The sequence below is a fragment of the Vidua macroura genome, chromosome 3 (genome assembly GCF_024509145.1).
Source record: "Vidua macroura isolate BioBank_ID:100142 chromosome 3, ASM2450914v1, whole genome shotgun sequence".
NCBI classification, from domain to species: domain Eukaryota; kingdom Metazoa; phylum Chordata; class Aves; order Passeriformes; family Viduidae; genus Vidua; species Vidua macroura.
The window spans coordinates 26,912,933-26,926,656 of NC_071573.1; the positions used below are offsets into that span (position 1 = coordinate 26,912,933).

Genomic DNA, 13,724 nt, shown 5'->3' on the forward strand with positions numbered 1-13,724 from the left:
TGGCACTTAGAGTTAGGGGCAAAAGGTTCCTGTGACATAACTTCCTAGACTACACAAAGAATAAAATTCAGAACCCTTAAAATCACAGGTGGTTCAAGACTGCTGGGCACACACTTTCTTCTTCATTGCACTGAAATGCAATCTTTGATGCAGCTCTGTTAAAATACTCCATAAAATTATTTAAAAGTAGCATGCGCTGAATCTTTAAATACTGCATGTTTCACAGTGTATTTCTTACTCGTAGATAGTAACTCAAACACCCTGCAACAAAAATAACAAACTGTTTTAATTCACAGTTGCAACAGATAAACATGATGAGATCTGTACATTGTTAATCCCAACTTCCTCACTCCAACAGTTTAAGTTAAATGTCACATTTACATAACATTTACATAAAGATTCAGTTTTGTTTATACAAACCCCAGCCTTATTTTTGCAACATGCTCAACGCTAATTCATTATATAACAACAGATTGTTTGCTGTTTTAAAAAAATAAAAGGTTTCATTCTGAGAAGGTGTTTGAGAGACTGCAATTCCTCTGAAGCAATTTAGCACTTAGTCTTTATTACTGTTTCATCAAGTTTTTAAGTTTGGCCTTGTTTGTTTTAAAACAAACAAGGTATTTTGGACACTGTCCCACTCTAAGACACCTCAACTGATTTTACACATCATGGTCACTTGTACAGTTCATGCTTGTGCTCAATACACACACAGGAGAACAGTCACAGAGCCTCCCAATGCAATCCACAGGAGTTTAATTATAGACTTTTAGCAGCGGTCATGTTGATCTAAAAACTGGAATATTTTAGAAGATTCCAAGCACTATCCAGCTTGTGGGTTTTTACTGAGGTTTTTTGTTTTCTTTTTATTAATACCACTTTGCTGTTATCACTGCTTTCAACAGGAACACATTTAGACCAATGCTGACCCATTCAAAAATTACAAACAACAGCAAACATTGCAAAACTTCCAGTGCATCTGAAAGCAGAGCTCACAGGAGTCTGCAATACAGCTGGATGTAACTGCAGTCTTTTATAAAAAGCTGTATTTTTCAACTTCTCTGTGCAGAGATCTCTATGGATTGAGTAGCTGCTACTCTCTTTTGTTTTAAAACTTTAAAATTATTTTTGCAGAAACCCTAAAGCCCCATATTGAAAGTAAGAAAGAATTCTCTAAACTAATACCACTTCACAGCAATGAAATAAATGCTTTAACCTTAAAATGACACAAAGCCAATTCAATCACATCTACTGATTATTACAATTGTGTTTATTACCAACAAGACTACATATTTAGGTTTAATATATGCTAACATTCACAAAATTTCAATCAAGTCCTTACAAAAGCTGTCTCCAGCACATCACATCATATCTCCATCACAATGTTCCCAAATATGGGAAGAATCACCTTTTGTTCCTCTTAGCTCCTTGGCTAAGGAGGCATTATTTCAGTGGGATTTCTTTTCCAAAGGGATGTTTTTGTAACACAACCTGGAAACAGCCCATTTCTATGTTAGTCTGCTCCAGAACCTTGTATCACAGCTGGACACTCTTGACTGAAAAACCTGCTTCTGCTATCACCACTGGCTTTATCTGCACTGTTCCAGAGGAGTACAGAGACCCCAGGAATTCAAGACTAGTGAATACTTACTAGATTCTTATACCCTGCAAGTCTCCTTGCTTTGCTTAAAAGTTAGGGCAGAATGACCCAAAAGAGAATTCAAGTATAGCAGTATTTCAAGTACAGCAGAATTCAAGTACACATATTCTACACCCAGTGGTACTACCTGCACATGACAAACAAATTACCAGCATCACTGGATCCTCCCCCAGGAAGCCTATCAGTAGATTTAAGTGGAATGACACAGTGCATCACTTGCATCATTAGCAGTTTTTACTGTCTACATTACTTTGATCATTACAGATAGATATAAATTGTTTTCCTTCATCCAGACACATTTCTGTTCACTCAATACTATTGTACAAGCACTGATCCAATTGAGAAAAATGAGACAGACACATAAAATTGTCATGGACATACCACAGGTTATACTAAAGAAAAGAGTATTTTTTTGTTCAGTAGGTCTCCCATTGACACAGTTACGCATAAAAGTCAAATAGATCTGCTCCAACCAGTCACCCAGGACTTTCAGGGAAAGCAGTACAAAGCTTTGGCAATACTGGTTAGGATTAACCTTATTTAGAATAGACCAGCCAAATCCATGCAGTGCAGAAATTGTTCTACAGGGCACCACGTTTTCCTCAAGGTGTCTGAAGGAAGGTGAGTGCAGCACTGTGGCCATATTTTATGGCAAAAGGCTGACTAAAATGTCAGCCTGAAAAGAGAAGTTCCAACGGTAAAAACAACTAAGGAACTACAAGGTGACAGCACAGGAAGACAAAGTTGGTGTATTTGTATCCACACCACCTATGAGAAACAAGTGGCCTGTTGATGTGAAGGACCCCCAGAACCATACACAGATTTTTGTACTTGGGAAAACATTGTGGTTTGCTTCAGAAGACAGCTTGGGCACACACTGTTGTGAGAGTTGGGACTGTTCATGTTAGAGAAGGCTCTAGAGAGACCTTACTGCAACCTTTCAAGATTTAAAGGGGGCTTATAAGAAAGATGGGGACAGTTTGTTGAATTAACTCTGCTGCAACTGGGCACAGGATAATGGCTTCAAGCTAAAAGAGGGTAGATTCAAACAGATGGAAGGAAGAAATTTTTTATTACAATGAAACACTGGAACAAATTGCCCAGAGAGGCATCAGGTACCTCATGCTGGAAATATTTGAGGTCAAGTTGGACAAGGCCCTGAACAACCTGACCTAATTGAAGTTGTACCTGCTCATTACAGGGTAGGATGGGCTAGGCAATCCTTAATGGTCCCTTAGAACAAAAACTTTTGTATGGTTCTATGACTGCTGTGTATGCTTTAGGCTCACTAGGTATCCAGGACACAGAGTCAACCAAAAAGTCAAATGTCTTGACAAAACAAAGAAAAAAGAATGCATCCTTGGGATAGCACTTTCAAAGGCAGAGGAGTCTATACACATACCTTTATCAATGCTGCTGGAGAAAAGTGGAATCTCATTAATACTGTGCTGTCTGGCCCAGCTACAACATATTAGCTCATCAGTGGTATTTTATGGAGTGCTACATTCAAAAGAACAGCAGAAATGGAACAGCATTAGCAGTGATATTTGGTTCCCAAGAGAGTGCCATGTGTTACACTGAACCTCACACAGAATCTGTGTCCAGCTGTGGAGCCAGAATCTGGCTCCAGCAATCTGTGTTGGAGCCAAGAATCACCACTGAGCTTACCTAGAAATGGAGTTAGAGAACTGCTGCAGGGTATGTTGACCTTTCAAGACCTGTGTGCATTAAAGAGAAAGGGGAAGCTCAGAAGTTTTGTTATTGTGAAATTTTTGGGTGTGTTGGGGTTTCTTTGGTCAGTTGTTTTTGTGGGGTTTTTTTTCAATACAGTGATAAAAAGGTCTGCTTGGGTTTCTTTTTAAGCAGGGGCATAGATTTCTTTGGCTTGGGATGGCTTGAAGATGTGGGATCCCATGGGATTCCACAGCAAACTAATACAGAAATTGAGCCAGATGATGAACAGATTTTTCCATTTCTTCTTTCATTATCATAGCTTAGTTAGAACCATAATCCCCTCTTTCACCATGAGATCATTCCGCCCTTACACAGAGATGTCCTTTTCCTAACTAAAAAATCAGTAGAGGTCACCACACAGTAGATTTTGATCCTAGAGGCAAACTATGCCATGCTTTACTTGAGAAAACTAAAAAAGTGGGTGATTTCCAAGTTATGTATTCAGAGTACCTTTGCACCCAGGACTAAGCTAACCTAAATAACCTGGAACTCTAAACAAGCTAAAGTAATTGCAAACCATGGGGTGAGCTGAGAGCACTGCTAACAGATGGATGCCTTTTGGAGACACTGGGGGTGCGTGGTCCTGCAGCTCTCTTCAAAGCCATATCTGTACTGAAATGAGTATGATTCACACTTTTTCAAAGGCACAGCAGAGCTAAAAGCATAGAGATTTTTCAAAAGAATCATGCCTGCAGGAACTGTCATTCTTCCCCACTGTCTTCATCAGTGCTGTCCTAAAGGAAGTACTGTTTGGCATCAGGACTGTAAATATTCCCACAAGTTAATTTTATTTCATCCAATGCCCTGTTCTCAGCACTGAATGAAATGCCTAGATAAAATAGCTTTAGTGAGCAAAGAGCAACAGGCAGCCTCTCTTACTCTTTCTCCTCTAAACTGCTATGCTAAAGGCTATTTCTATATATTTTTAACTCTGAAAAATACATCTATTGCTCCATTCAGAGAATGCTCTGATTTAGGAGAAAAAGGGTTGTTTTTCTTGCAGTCACATTGGAAAAATATTACTACATTTGTGCTGTACTCATGTGATTTAAATACATGATGAATGATTTTGGTAATCCTAAAGTAGTAACAAATAAGTTCTTTCATATCATTATGTGAAAACATTGAGAAAATAACCTTCCAAGTATAGTAGTATATTTTCCATTACTACTACCAAACCTCAGTTTTTATCACAAAAGTACTAATCATTCCCCAGTGAGTTTCCAGGATTCTTGCTTCAAATATAATGGTATAGCTAACAAATGTTCAAAAGCCAGATCTCCACATACGCAATTGCACTTTACTTTCACAAATATAAGTTCCTTGATACCACTTGATTTCAGCTTGCAAGCAGTAATTAAAAATCTAGTCCCAGAATCCAGTTCAGTCCAAGTCATAACACATTATTAGCCATTACAGTATAATATGTACCTATCCATAGTACATTTGTAAATATGAGATTTTTAAACTTTTCCAAGCTATCTTAAAATAGTATCAGAAGCATAGTTCAAGACATAGATGGGTGGACAGAAATTATTTCTAATATTTTTTTACTAAGAATGCAGAAAAAACCCTGTGTAGTTGTAATTCTCCTTATTACTTTGTGTCATGCTTCACTTGGGGAAGCCACTGACTGTGTATACCAGGTTAACAGTACATACAGTCTTAGTTCCTTCAATCAGCATTTAATTAGGCAAATTGTCCTTTTAGCAGAGACTATTTTTAGTTTGGTTGGCCCCACACTTTGTATTTGCAAGTGTCATACTGGGTTCCCTGTTCCATGGCAGAGTCGAACCATTATACTTAAAACAATATAATTTCTTTTTCATTTCAAATCCCACCTCATAGACTTTCAATGGTTCCTGCAACTCAGGGTTGTTTGGGTTGAGGTTTTTTCTTTCCTACTGTTTTATTTCACACAGAAATGAAAACTGTGAAGAGAACAGTATAACATATATGACAGATACTTTATGAACACAGGAGATGAACTGCAAGTTCTCGGGAGCAGAGACTGTCTAGGCAAAAAAAGGCAGTAACTTTCAAAAATTCACAAGGCAGACCAACAGAAGAGAATAACACCAAGTCTGTTTCCTACTCCAAAGTCATCCACTAAAAGGATTTTTTTTTTTTAGTTAAGGAAGCACCAAGCAAAACTCATTCAAGTACTTCAGAAGAGAAAATGACTTCCTCCTTAGCAGCACAGTTACAGAGAAGGCAGATGATGTAGTTAACAGAGTAATTAACAGAGGAGGTAACAGTCTGAAAATGCCTAAGCTAAGGTTAGAAGAGGTACTGCACAGGACACAGTTGGCTTTGAAAAAAATCATACGTGAGTTAAAGATGACATTCAACTCATGCCAATTCCATGACTATTTGCAGTCCAGGATCACACAAACATACAACTTAAATACTGCATCTCCTTGAGATGTAAAGCAATGCTGTATGAGACAATAGTATCTTATTACACTCCTTGTATGAAGCAAATAAAAATATTTTATGGCAGAAGCATTACCAGGGTCTCAAACTTAGTACATCAATGCTTACCATGATTCTACTCTTGGTTAAGTAACTGTATGCATTCCCAGAAAACCTTCTTGGACACTCCATTTCTTTTATAAAGTAGCATCTTTAAAATCATGTCTCAATATGATGATTACAATTTCTTATATGATTATTTACAAACAAAATCTGCTCGTCAAAATATAGATGTAACTAATTTTGTAGAACTGATACCTGAACTTATATATTCAGTAGTCTAAGAACTCTAAAACAGTACTTTCAGTAATATTGACACAATGCCTTTATGAAGGGAGCTATCTGTTAAACATTGTAATGTTACACAGAAAGAAATACACAAAGCTCAAAGGTTATGAGAAGTGGGTTGGCCTGTGCAACCTTAAAACAAGCCTCATTTTCATTGTGACCAAGGCTTGTATGATCTCATATCTGGTGCCAAAATCCACTGCATTAAAGCCACAAGGACTCATGTGTGTAGGCTTAAGACAGTCTTTATCCAGGAAATATGACACAACAGCCTAAAATAAAGAGTCCAGAAGCAAAGCCAACTCAAGGAAAGGCTGACACCACCTGATCCTTATGGTGGGACCCAAACAGCATACTCTGGCTCATACATACTGGATTCATTCTTCCAAGGTAGAGTTCTTCACTGACAGACATTTCAGTGGATGAAATAACTGATAGAATTCATTCTCTAAGTGCCCAAAGACCACAGAAAAATTCATCCTTCACGGTACACGCTACACTTCTTTGCAAAGATCAGTAGATGGTAATAGGTTACTTTATTAAAAATGAAGGCAAACACATTCTTGGTGAACATCTTTGATTTTGCCCACACAAAAAACTCTAAACAGCAAAAACAGTTTTTCAGTGTAGAATTCAAATGCATTAACCTCCCTTTTCTTGCTGAAGTGCCCTTCTTTAATTGCTTCATCCCTCTAAATATCAACCAAAGCACTCAAACAATGATTCCACTTTCCTGATTCATCTTCAGAACAGTCCATTGCATGCATTGAATAAATTGGTTTTTCTGTTGAGAATATAGGACTTCCCCCCACACTCCAAATTTTCTATAAAATTCAAGCCCTTTTTACAAGGTATGAAGGGTAGAGTTACCAGTGAAAAGAGCTTTTAAAAGCCTGTCTTCAGTGCAAGAAAAATTAAGATTTTCACAGCCACTGAAATTTCCTAAGTCATGTTTTCCTCAAGAAGTTCATTAGAGAGTGACACTGGGTAGATAGCCAGGACAAATAGTTAAAGTTTTTCAAACTAGAAAATCAACAGAAGACAAAAGAAGAACTTAGCATAAAAAGTATAAAGTAATACAGAATTCACATGGTGATTTCTATTTATAACAACAGAAATGCTTTTTAACATTTTTGCTGGGATAGGGTCTGTTTCCTTCACGGCAGCTAGTGAGGGGCTGTGTTTTAGATTTGTGCTGAAAACAGTGCTGCTGAAAACACAGGGATGCTTTTGTTACTGCAGAACAGCACTTACACACAGTCAAGGCCTGTTTTGCTCCTCACATCACAGAGGAGTGGACTGGGGGGTGCACAAAAGGATGAGAGGGAGGGGACACAGGACAGGTGACCCCAAGGGATATCCCATACCATATGGTGTCGCACTTGGTGTACCAAGGTGGGAAAAGAAGGAAGCAGCAAGGGAATGTTCCAAGTCGTGACATTTGTCATCCCAAGTCACCACTACACATGATGGAGTGAATGAATTCCTTGTTTTGCTTTGCTTGTGTGTGGCTCGGCTCTTAACTTCCCTATTAAACTGTTATGCCATCCCACAACTCTTCTCAGTTTTACCCTTCCAATTCTCCTCCATCCCACTGCAGGGAGTTAATGTGCATGGGGCCTGGCTGCCTGCTGAGGTTAAACCCCAGAATATGGGAGTACAATTCAAAGTATTAGCTTACCTGACCAGAAAGCGATGCAGCCCAACGTCAAAACTTCTGTAAGAAAAAAAAAGATCCACCAAATTTTAATTATTAAAAAATACTACTCTGTTGAGTATTGTACAAACACTGTGTTTCAAAACAATAATACCAAATACAAAGTTACTAGAATTGATGAAGCAAAGAGTAAAAGTGTAACACACAATTTCCTTTCTGTGATGACATGAAATTCAAGATGATCGTCATATGAAAAGATTTAGGTGCATGCTATAAAGCTCACAAATCTCTTGTTGGAGTATTTATTCAATGAAGTATTAACATTCAGAGTATTATAACACACATAAAGCATAAAATATGTATATACTGTTACTGGAAATAATGTAAGCATCCTGGCCACCAGTACATTTTCTATTATATGCAAGTAGATCTTGTGTGTAAAACTGCTGTGGAATCTCTTTCTCCTTTTCTGCTTCATACCGCAGTAAAATGCAAGGGACTGCCATGAATTCTCCCCACGATAAAGAATTGTCAAAAACACCCCTTATGTCTCCTTCAAGTATAGAATTTCCAAGAAGCAGACCTTGCAAGTGTGTTCCACTCACATCAGTAAGGAAATTAACTTTGAGGACTTCTGACAGTAAGTACAAGTTACATCACAATAAATTACAACAACCATGTCTGAAATCTTCAGCCCAAACAACATACATTGACATTCGCTGTCAGAATTTCTTCCCCTTTTCTGGTTCCTCCATTCCTAAGATAACTAAGGAGAACCAAGCTCATGAACAATGTGCTAGCAAATCCTTGATACTACAGGAAGGCATCTGCTGAATTGAGATATTTACCTAATATCTGAAGTATGTGCTAACCTTATGGGACTATCCATATAATCCCAGATTAGCTGTGTGCATAATGGCACAAATGGAAAATGCAAGTGTCTTATTCCCAGTACTGGACTTGCTCTGGTATGGGCTTATATTTCACATACATAGACAACATTTTGGCATATACATAACAGAAAGCTCTTGAGCATTCTGTTCCAAAAAATCTAATTGGTCATTTTGAGTACAACACAGATTAATTGTGCTTGCTGTGTGCTGCTTTCTAACTGAAAGAGCAAGAGAAATCATCAGATAGTTAATGGCACCCTGATAACAGCAGATAGATAACAAGCTGCAGAAATTCTACAAGTTAACAGGGAAGGAAACGCCACTTGTTCAGCAGGGTAGATAGGAGAGCAATGAGTTTCTCACAGAAAAGCTGCCTTGCAACAGAAAAACATCCTTCCAGAAACATGTACCTGGTCATCATTAAATCTGTATTTTTCACAACCCTTTCCTGAAATCATTCCACTTTTTATATTATTATTATATTACTGTCCAATGAAACTGCATGAAATGCATCCAGATATTTTTCTGCATTCCTCTTGCCTGGATATGTACTGTATTTTGGCTCCCTGTCTTCACTAAAATATTCAGTGTTATACAGACAGTTTTCTGTATTGGAGCTGGACACATTCTGTATTTTTAGCTCTGACAATCTTTTTTTTTCCTAGGACCAAGCCCTCAGAACGTTTGTGCTGGGAAGGGGAGAAGAGAAACTTGCACAGTTTCTGGAGAGAGCTGTATGCTGAACAGCCATCTTGCACATCTTCAGGCAGGCTGATCTTTTTAAGTTCTCCCAGCTGCCCTCCATGGCACTCACTAAACCTGCTACAGTCTCTGATGGGACACACACACATTTTTATGTGGAACATAAAAATATCACTATTTTTGACAATGAACGAAAAACCAAAGGACTTGGCTTACCAAAAGCAGGAAAAGTGAATGGCCCTGCTAACTTGAGATATCAGAGCTGAAGGAGATTGGGGTAGAAAAAGCTGAGGCAGAGTGGGTTCAGACAGGCAGGGAAACAAGACAGTTTGCTGTAGATGCCATGACATGCCACCTTTTCCCTCATTTTTCACCCTTTCCAAAACATCATTTAAAAAGCATATATATTTCTATAAAACATATATCTAAAACACTTGCTATTAGAAAAGTTTTGTAAGTTTACTTCATGGGGGCTTTAGCTATTGGATAGTTTGTGGAAATATTTTTAATAAGTATTAAAAATAAACATGCATAGAACCAACTTATTAGAATAAATAACAAGAAGGAGAATTTATCAGGCCTCACTAGATATAATTCAGCATACAGAGACAGGGCCTATTATTCCTCAGTTTGATTTTGTACTGATACATTTCAACAGTCTACCCAAGATCCTGAATTCTAAACAGTCTAAGCAGTCCTTTAAAATATAACTACACTATGGCCAACAGACTTTTGACATTATACAGCATTGTCTGAGCGTGCAGTTAGATCTTAAAGACACTTTGAGACAATATCATTGATTAGTTCCAAAAGCAAGAATATCAAGGCTGAACAAGTTCAAATTGTAAATGGGAGAAATGGTTCCATTACTTAAGGCTATGGATGTTGTCTACAGACACCTGGGATAATGAATAGAAACATTGTGCAAGGCAAAAACACTGAAAGAAAAAATTATGGGAAACTGGTTTTGACAAAATACTACTGCAGACATTTTTACTACTCTTCTTGTTCATATTTAAATACATACTGCAGTTAAGTCCACAAGTAAAGTGAAAATATAGTGAAGCAGCAATGGAAACAGATCTAGCAGATGCAATTAATCCCTCCATTCTTAGATGGAAATGTTAAAAAGATGTAAAAGAGGGTTTTTACAGCAGTGTTAAGGCTGCAACTTGGGGTTGGAAATAAGCAATTTCATTAAATGAAAAAAGAGAACAAATAATCACAATGTATTTGCATTAAAATTTCATAGTGATCCCTTCAACAGAGGACTCCACTCATCAGGCATGGCAGTGTGCCCCACAATCAGCACACCAATAGACTTGCCATATGTACACTGACAGGATTATCTACTGCCTATAAAAGATCCCCATATTTACTTGATATTAGAACAAAGTTTATAACCAACTTCACACAACTTGTTAAATCCTGAAGTTCCCTGCAAAATACAGGATTTAGCTGGTAGTTCTTGCAATTTAGGGTGCCTCAATTACATAAGTTTCAGAAATGCCTCGGTTATCTAAGTTTCAGAAATCCTATAATGAGCGTATTTTTTCAAAATAAATGTTTTCATTAAAATCTAAACTAACAGGAGAAAGGATATCCTCAGCAATGTTAGTAAAAAATTATTTACCAGTTAAATTCTCTATACTGCTCAAATGTCAATAGTTATTTAATATTTCAAATTTTGGAGAAATAAGTAAAATCTAGTTTATCAAAATAGCAATGGTCTTAGAACAAAGCAAAATCTTAACTAGCCAAAGGAACAATAAAAGGGATAGTTTTATAATCAGTATAGACAGTACAGATAATTTGATAGTTATTTTCTTTATAAAAGCATCCCTAATTCTGCTCCTCTGTAGGGCAGTTTTGGATCACAGTTCTTACACAATTTTCATGCTTTTCTTAAGCATGAAAGCTCTAGCTTGATACAATTCAATGAAACATTACGCATATAATCCCTCATAATCAAAGTTGTCTTTTCTCAGTACATCAACTACAGATTGGTGACCAATAATATACATACACTAAACCAAAAAAGACCTTTTCCAAAATACAATCTTTGAAAATGTACCTGCAGGAGAAAGATGTATAATTGCAGGCAGAGGTTTCAAAATTATTTCAGATGTGCAGTTTCTGCTCTGAAAGCTAAATGCATTATGCAATAACCTGTCTTCAAATTTTCATTCAGAACAAAGACGATGGAGGAAAAACTTAAAAATTTTAAGCACATAGCATCCAGTGGATTGTTTATAATCCAACTTTCCACAAAGCTGTGCCTTTCTTTAACAGAAGTCTAAATGCTGGCTTCTCAAAAGAGGAATTGTGCGAGCCTCTAGTACACAGCTTTTATATTCAATCAAGTATGCCTATCATATTTAAGGACTTGCCTAGATGAAAACTGCTACTCATTAGCTGTGTTAGGGACTACAATTCACAATTCCTGTATGATGACTAAAGGACCCTGATCTCACAAGGTCTGATTGTGAGATCTCATTCCCAAGGATTTACAATGATATAAAAAATGTAAAAACTAAGCACATGATAAGATTACAAGAATCAACTTAAAGTTAAGCCACCTACTAGAGCTGTATTTTATGAAACCAATTGCAATAATGTCAATTGCCCAACTCTAATTTTGTGCATCCATATTTGAAGCCATGTGCTGAAGAGAAACCAGTATAGCTTTATTTCCTGTCAGTTCCACCCCAGGACTGCTGGTCTGCACAAGTACAGCGCAGTGTGCAGCATTATGTGGGAAGTATTTGACTAACCATGGACTTCAGAAAGATGCTCACTGCAAGCAGTCAGTACATCAGCACTGAAAATCAGATAGTGGCCTGGTTCTTACTTTGGGCCCCACCTTCAGGGGAGTAAATCTATGGAAACAGTTTGCCATTTAGGGCAAAAAAAAATTAGTAACGTAGATAGAGACAGGCAAACGTGACACTGTGTACCCAGAGACTGCATTGCATTGTAGACAAAAATATCCCAGACATCTTAAAAACAGTCATGTTGCCACTGAACATAAACAATTCTGAATGCAGAAAGGAATGGTGTAATTTCTATAAGCAGGACTGGAGCAAGCAATATAATTACACTTAAATCTCTTTGAATCAGCCGGGTTGCCATCTGTGGCAGTGATGAAATCCAACAACTGGGTTATTTACTATAGTTTCGGTACTCTGGGTATTCAACATCTCTTTTAAAAAGCATTGTAGGTGCTGCAATGTTTCAACAATGGTTCTTTAAAATGGCCCTTCCTTTAAAATGTGGCTGAACTTGACACTAGGAGGTCAAACTCATTTCCATACCCTCAGAGTAGCCTGTCCTATTGAACTGCAGAATTGTTTGCAAGACCAGCACTTCTATTAGCTGTCTTTGCAAATAAATGTGGCATTTAGCCAGTGAGCTGCTGACCAAGAGTCTCTCCCACACCAGAGTATTTTGCACTGGAGACTGAGGAGTCTGAATGACAGCTGCCTTCACTGACAGCACTCAAGTTACTTCATTGCCCCTCTTTTTTGAGTAGCCCCTTACAGCAGGGATGCCCAAAAGACTCTGTAAAAATATTTCCCCTTTTTTCCCAGAACTACTTTTCTGGATTCTCCTAGATCTGCTCATGTTTTTTTCCAATGCTGCCTGTGGAACCTTCCCAGCAGGCAGTGCCTTAAAGGTGAGTGCTTCCAAATTTCAAATAATTACAAGCGTGCAATGTGAATCTGGAACAATTTTAGAGTCTTGTCTGAAGAGTTAGATTACTACCAGGAAAGCAGATACTAAAGTCTATATGCAGGTTTTGCAAGTAGTATTATTTAATGTCTCAATGAGCTATAAAACTCTGCTCCCTGGAGGGCATACAGCCTACCAAACAGAATAAGTATTTTTCAAGCAGTGACTGCTACCAATTGATTCACCATCATCTTCATTATTAAATAAACATCTGGGAAAGCCATCTATACTTTTAAAAGACACTTTTGCCTGGCCACGGCTTGCATTCATTCAGTTTTCTGCAAGTTTGTTATGAAGGTATAGGTTTCAGGTAAAGCTTGTTTCTTCAGTGACAAGCAGCACAATTCTTCTTCTAAATAACATATCTGCCTTCATACTTCAATACACTATTTAGAAAGCTGATGCACAACTTCAAATAGAAAAACAACAATTAAATTGTCACAGAAGATTTTGCAAGAGAGATAAACACAACAAGCAAACTGAAAATATTCACTTAAACTGTGAATATTGTGTAGCAGTATTAGTTTTTAAAATGTAGACAGAGATGCCTGATGAAAAATACAACCCAGCCCAATATAACAAT

The 13,724-nt window shown here is 37.5% G+C and overlaps 1 protein-coding gene across 3 annotated transcripts in view; it reads right to left on the reverse strand.

Moving 5' to 3' along the window:
* The window catches only part of HHAT (hedgehog acyltransferase), a 138,989-nt gene that overhangs the window by 97,340 nt on the left and 27,925 nt on the right, over nt 1-13,724 (reverse strand). For all 3 annotated transcript variants that reach the window (XM_053974439.1, XM_053974438.1, XM_053974437.1), the window contains one exon: nt 7,839-7,874. In XM_053974439.1, coding sequence (XP_053830414.1) covers nt 7,839-7,874 — 36 coding nt within the window. The remainder of the gene's footprint in view (nt 1-7,838; nt 7,875-13,724) is intronic.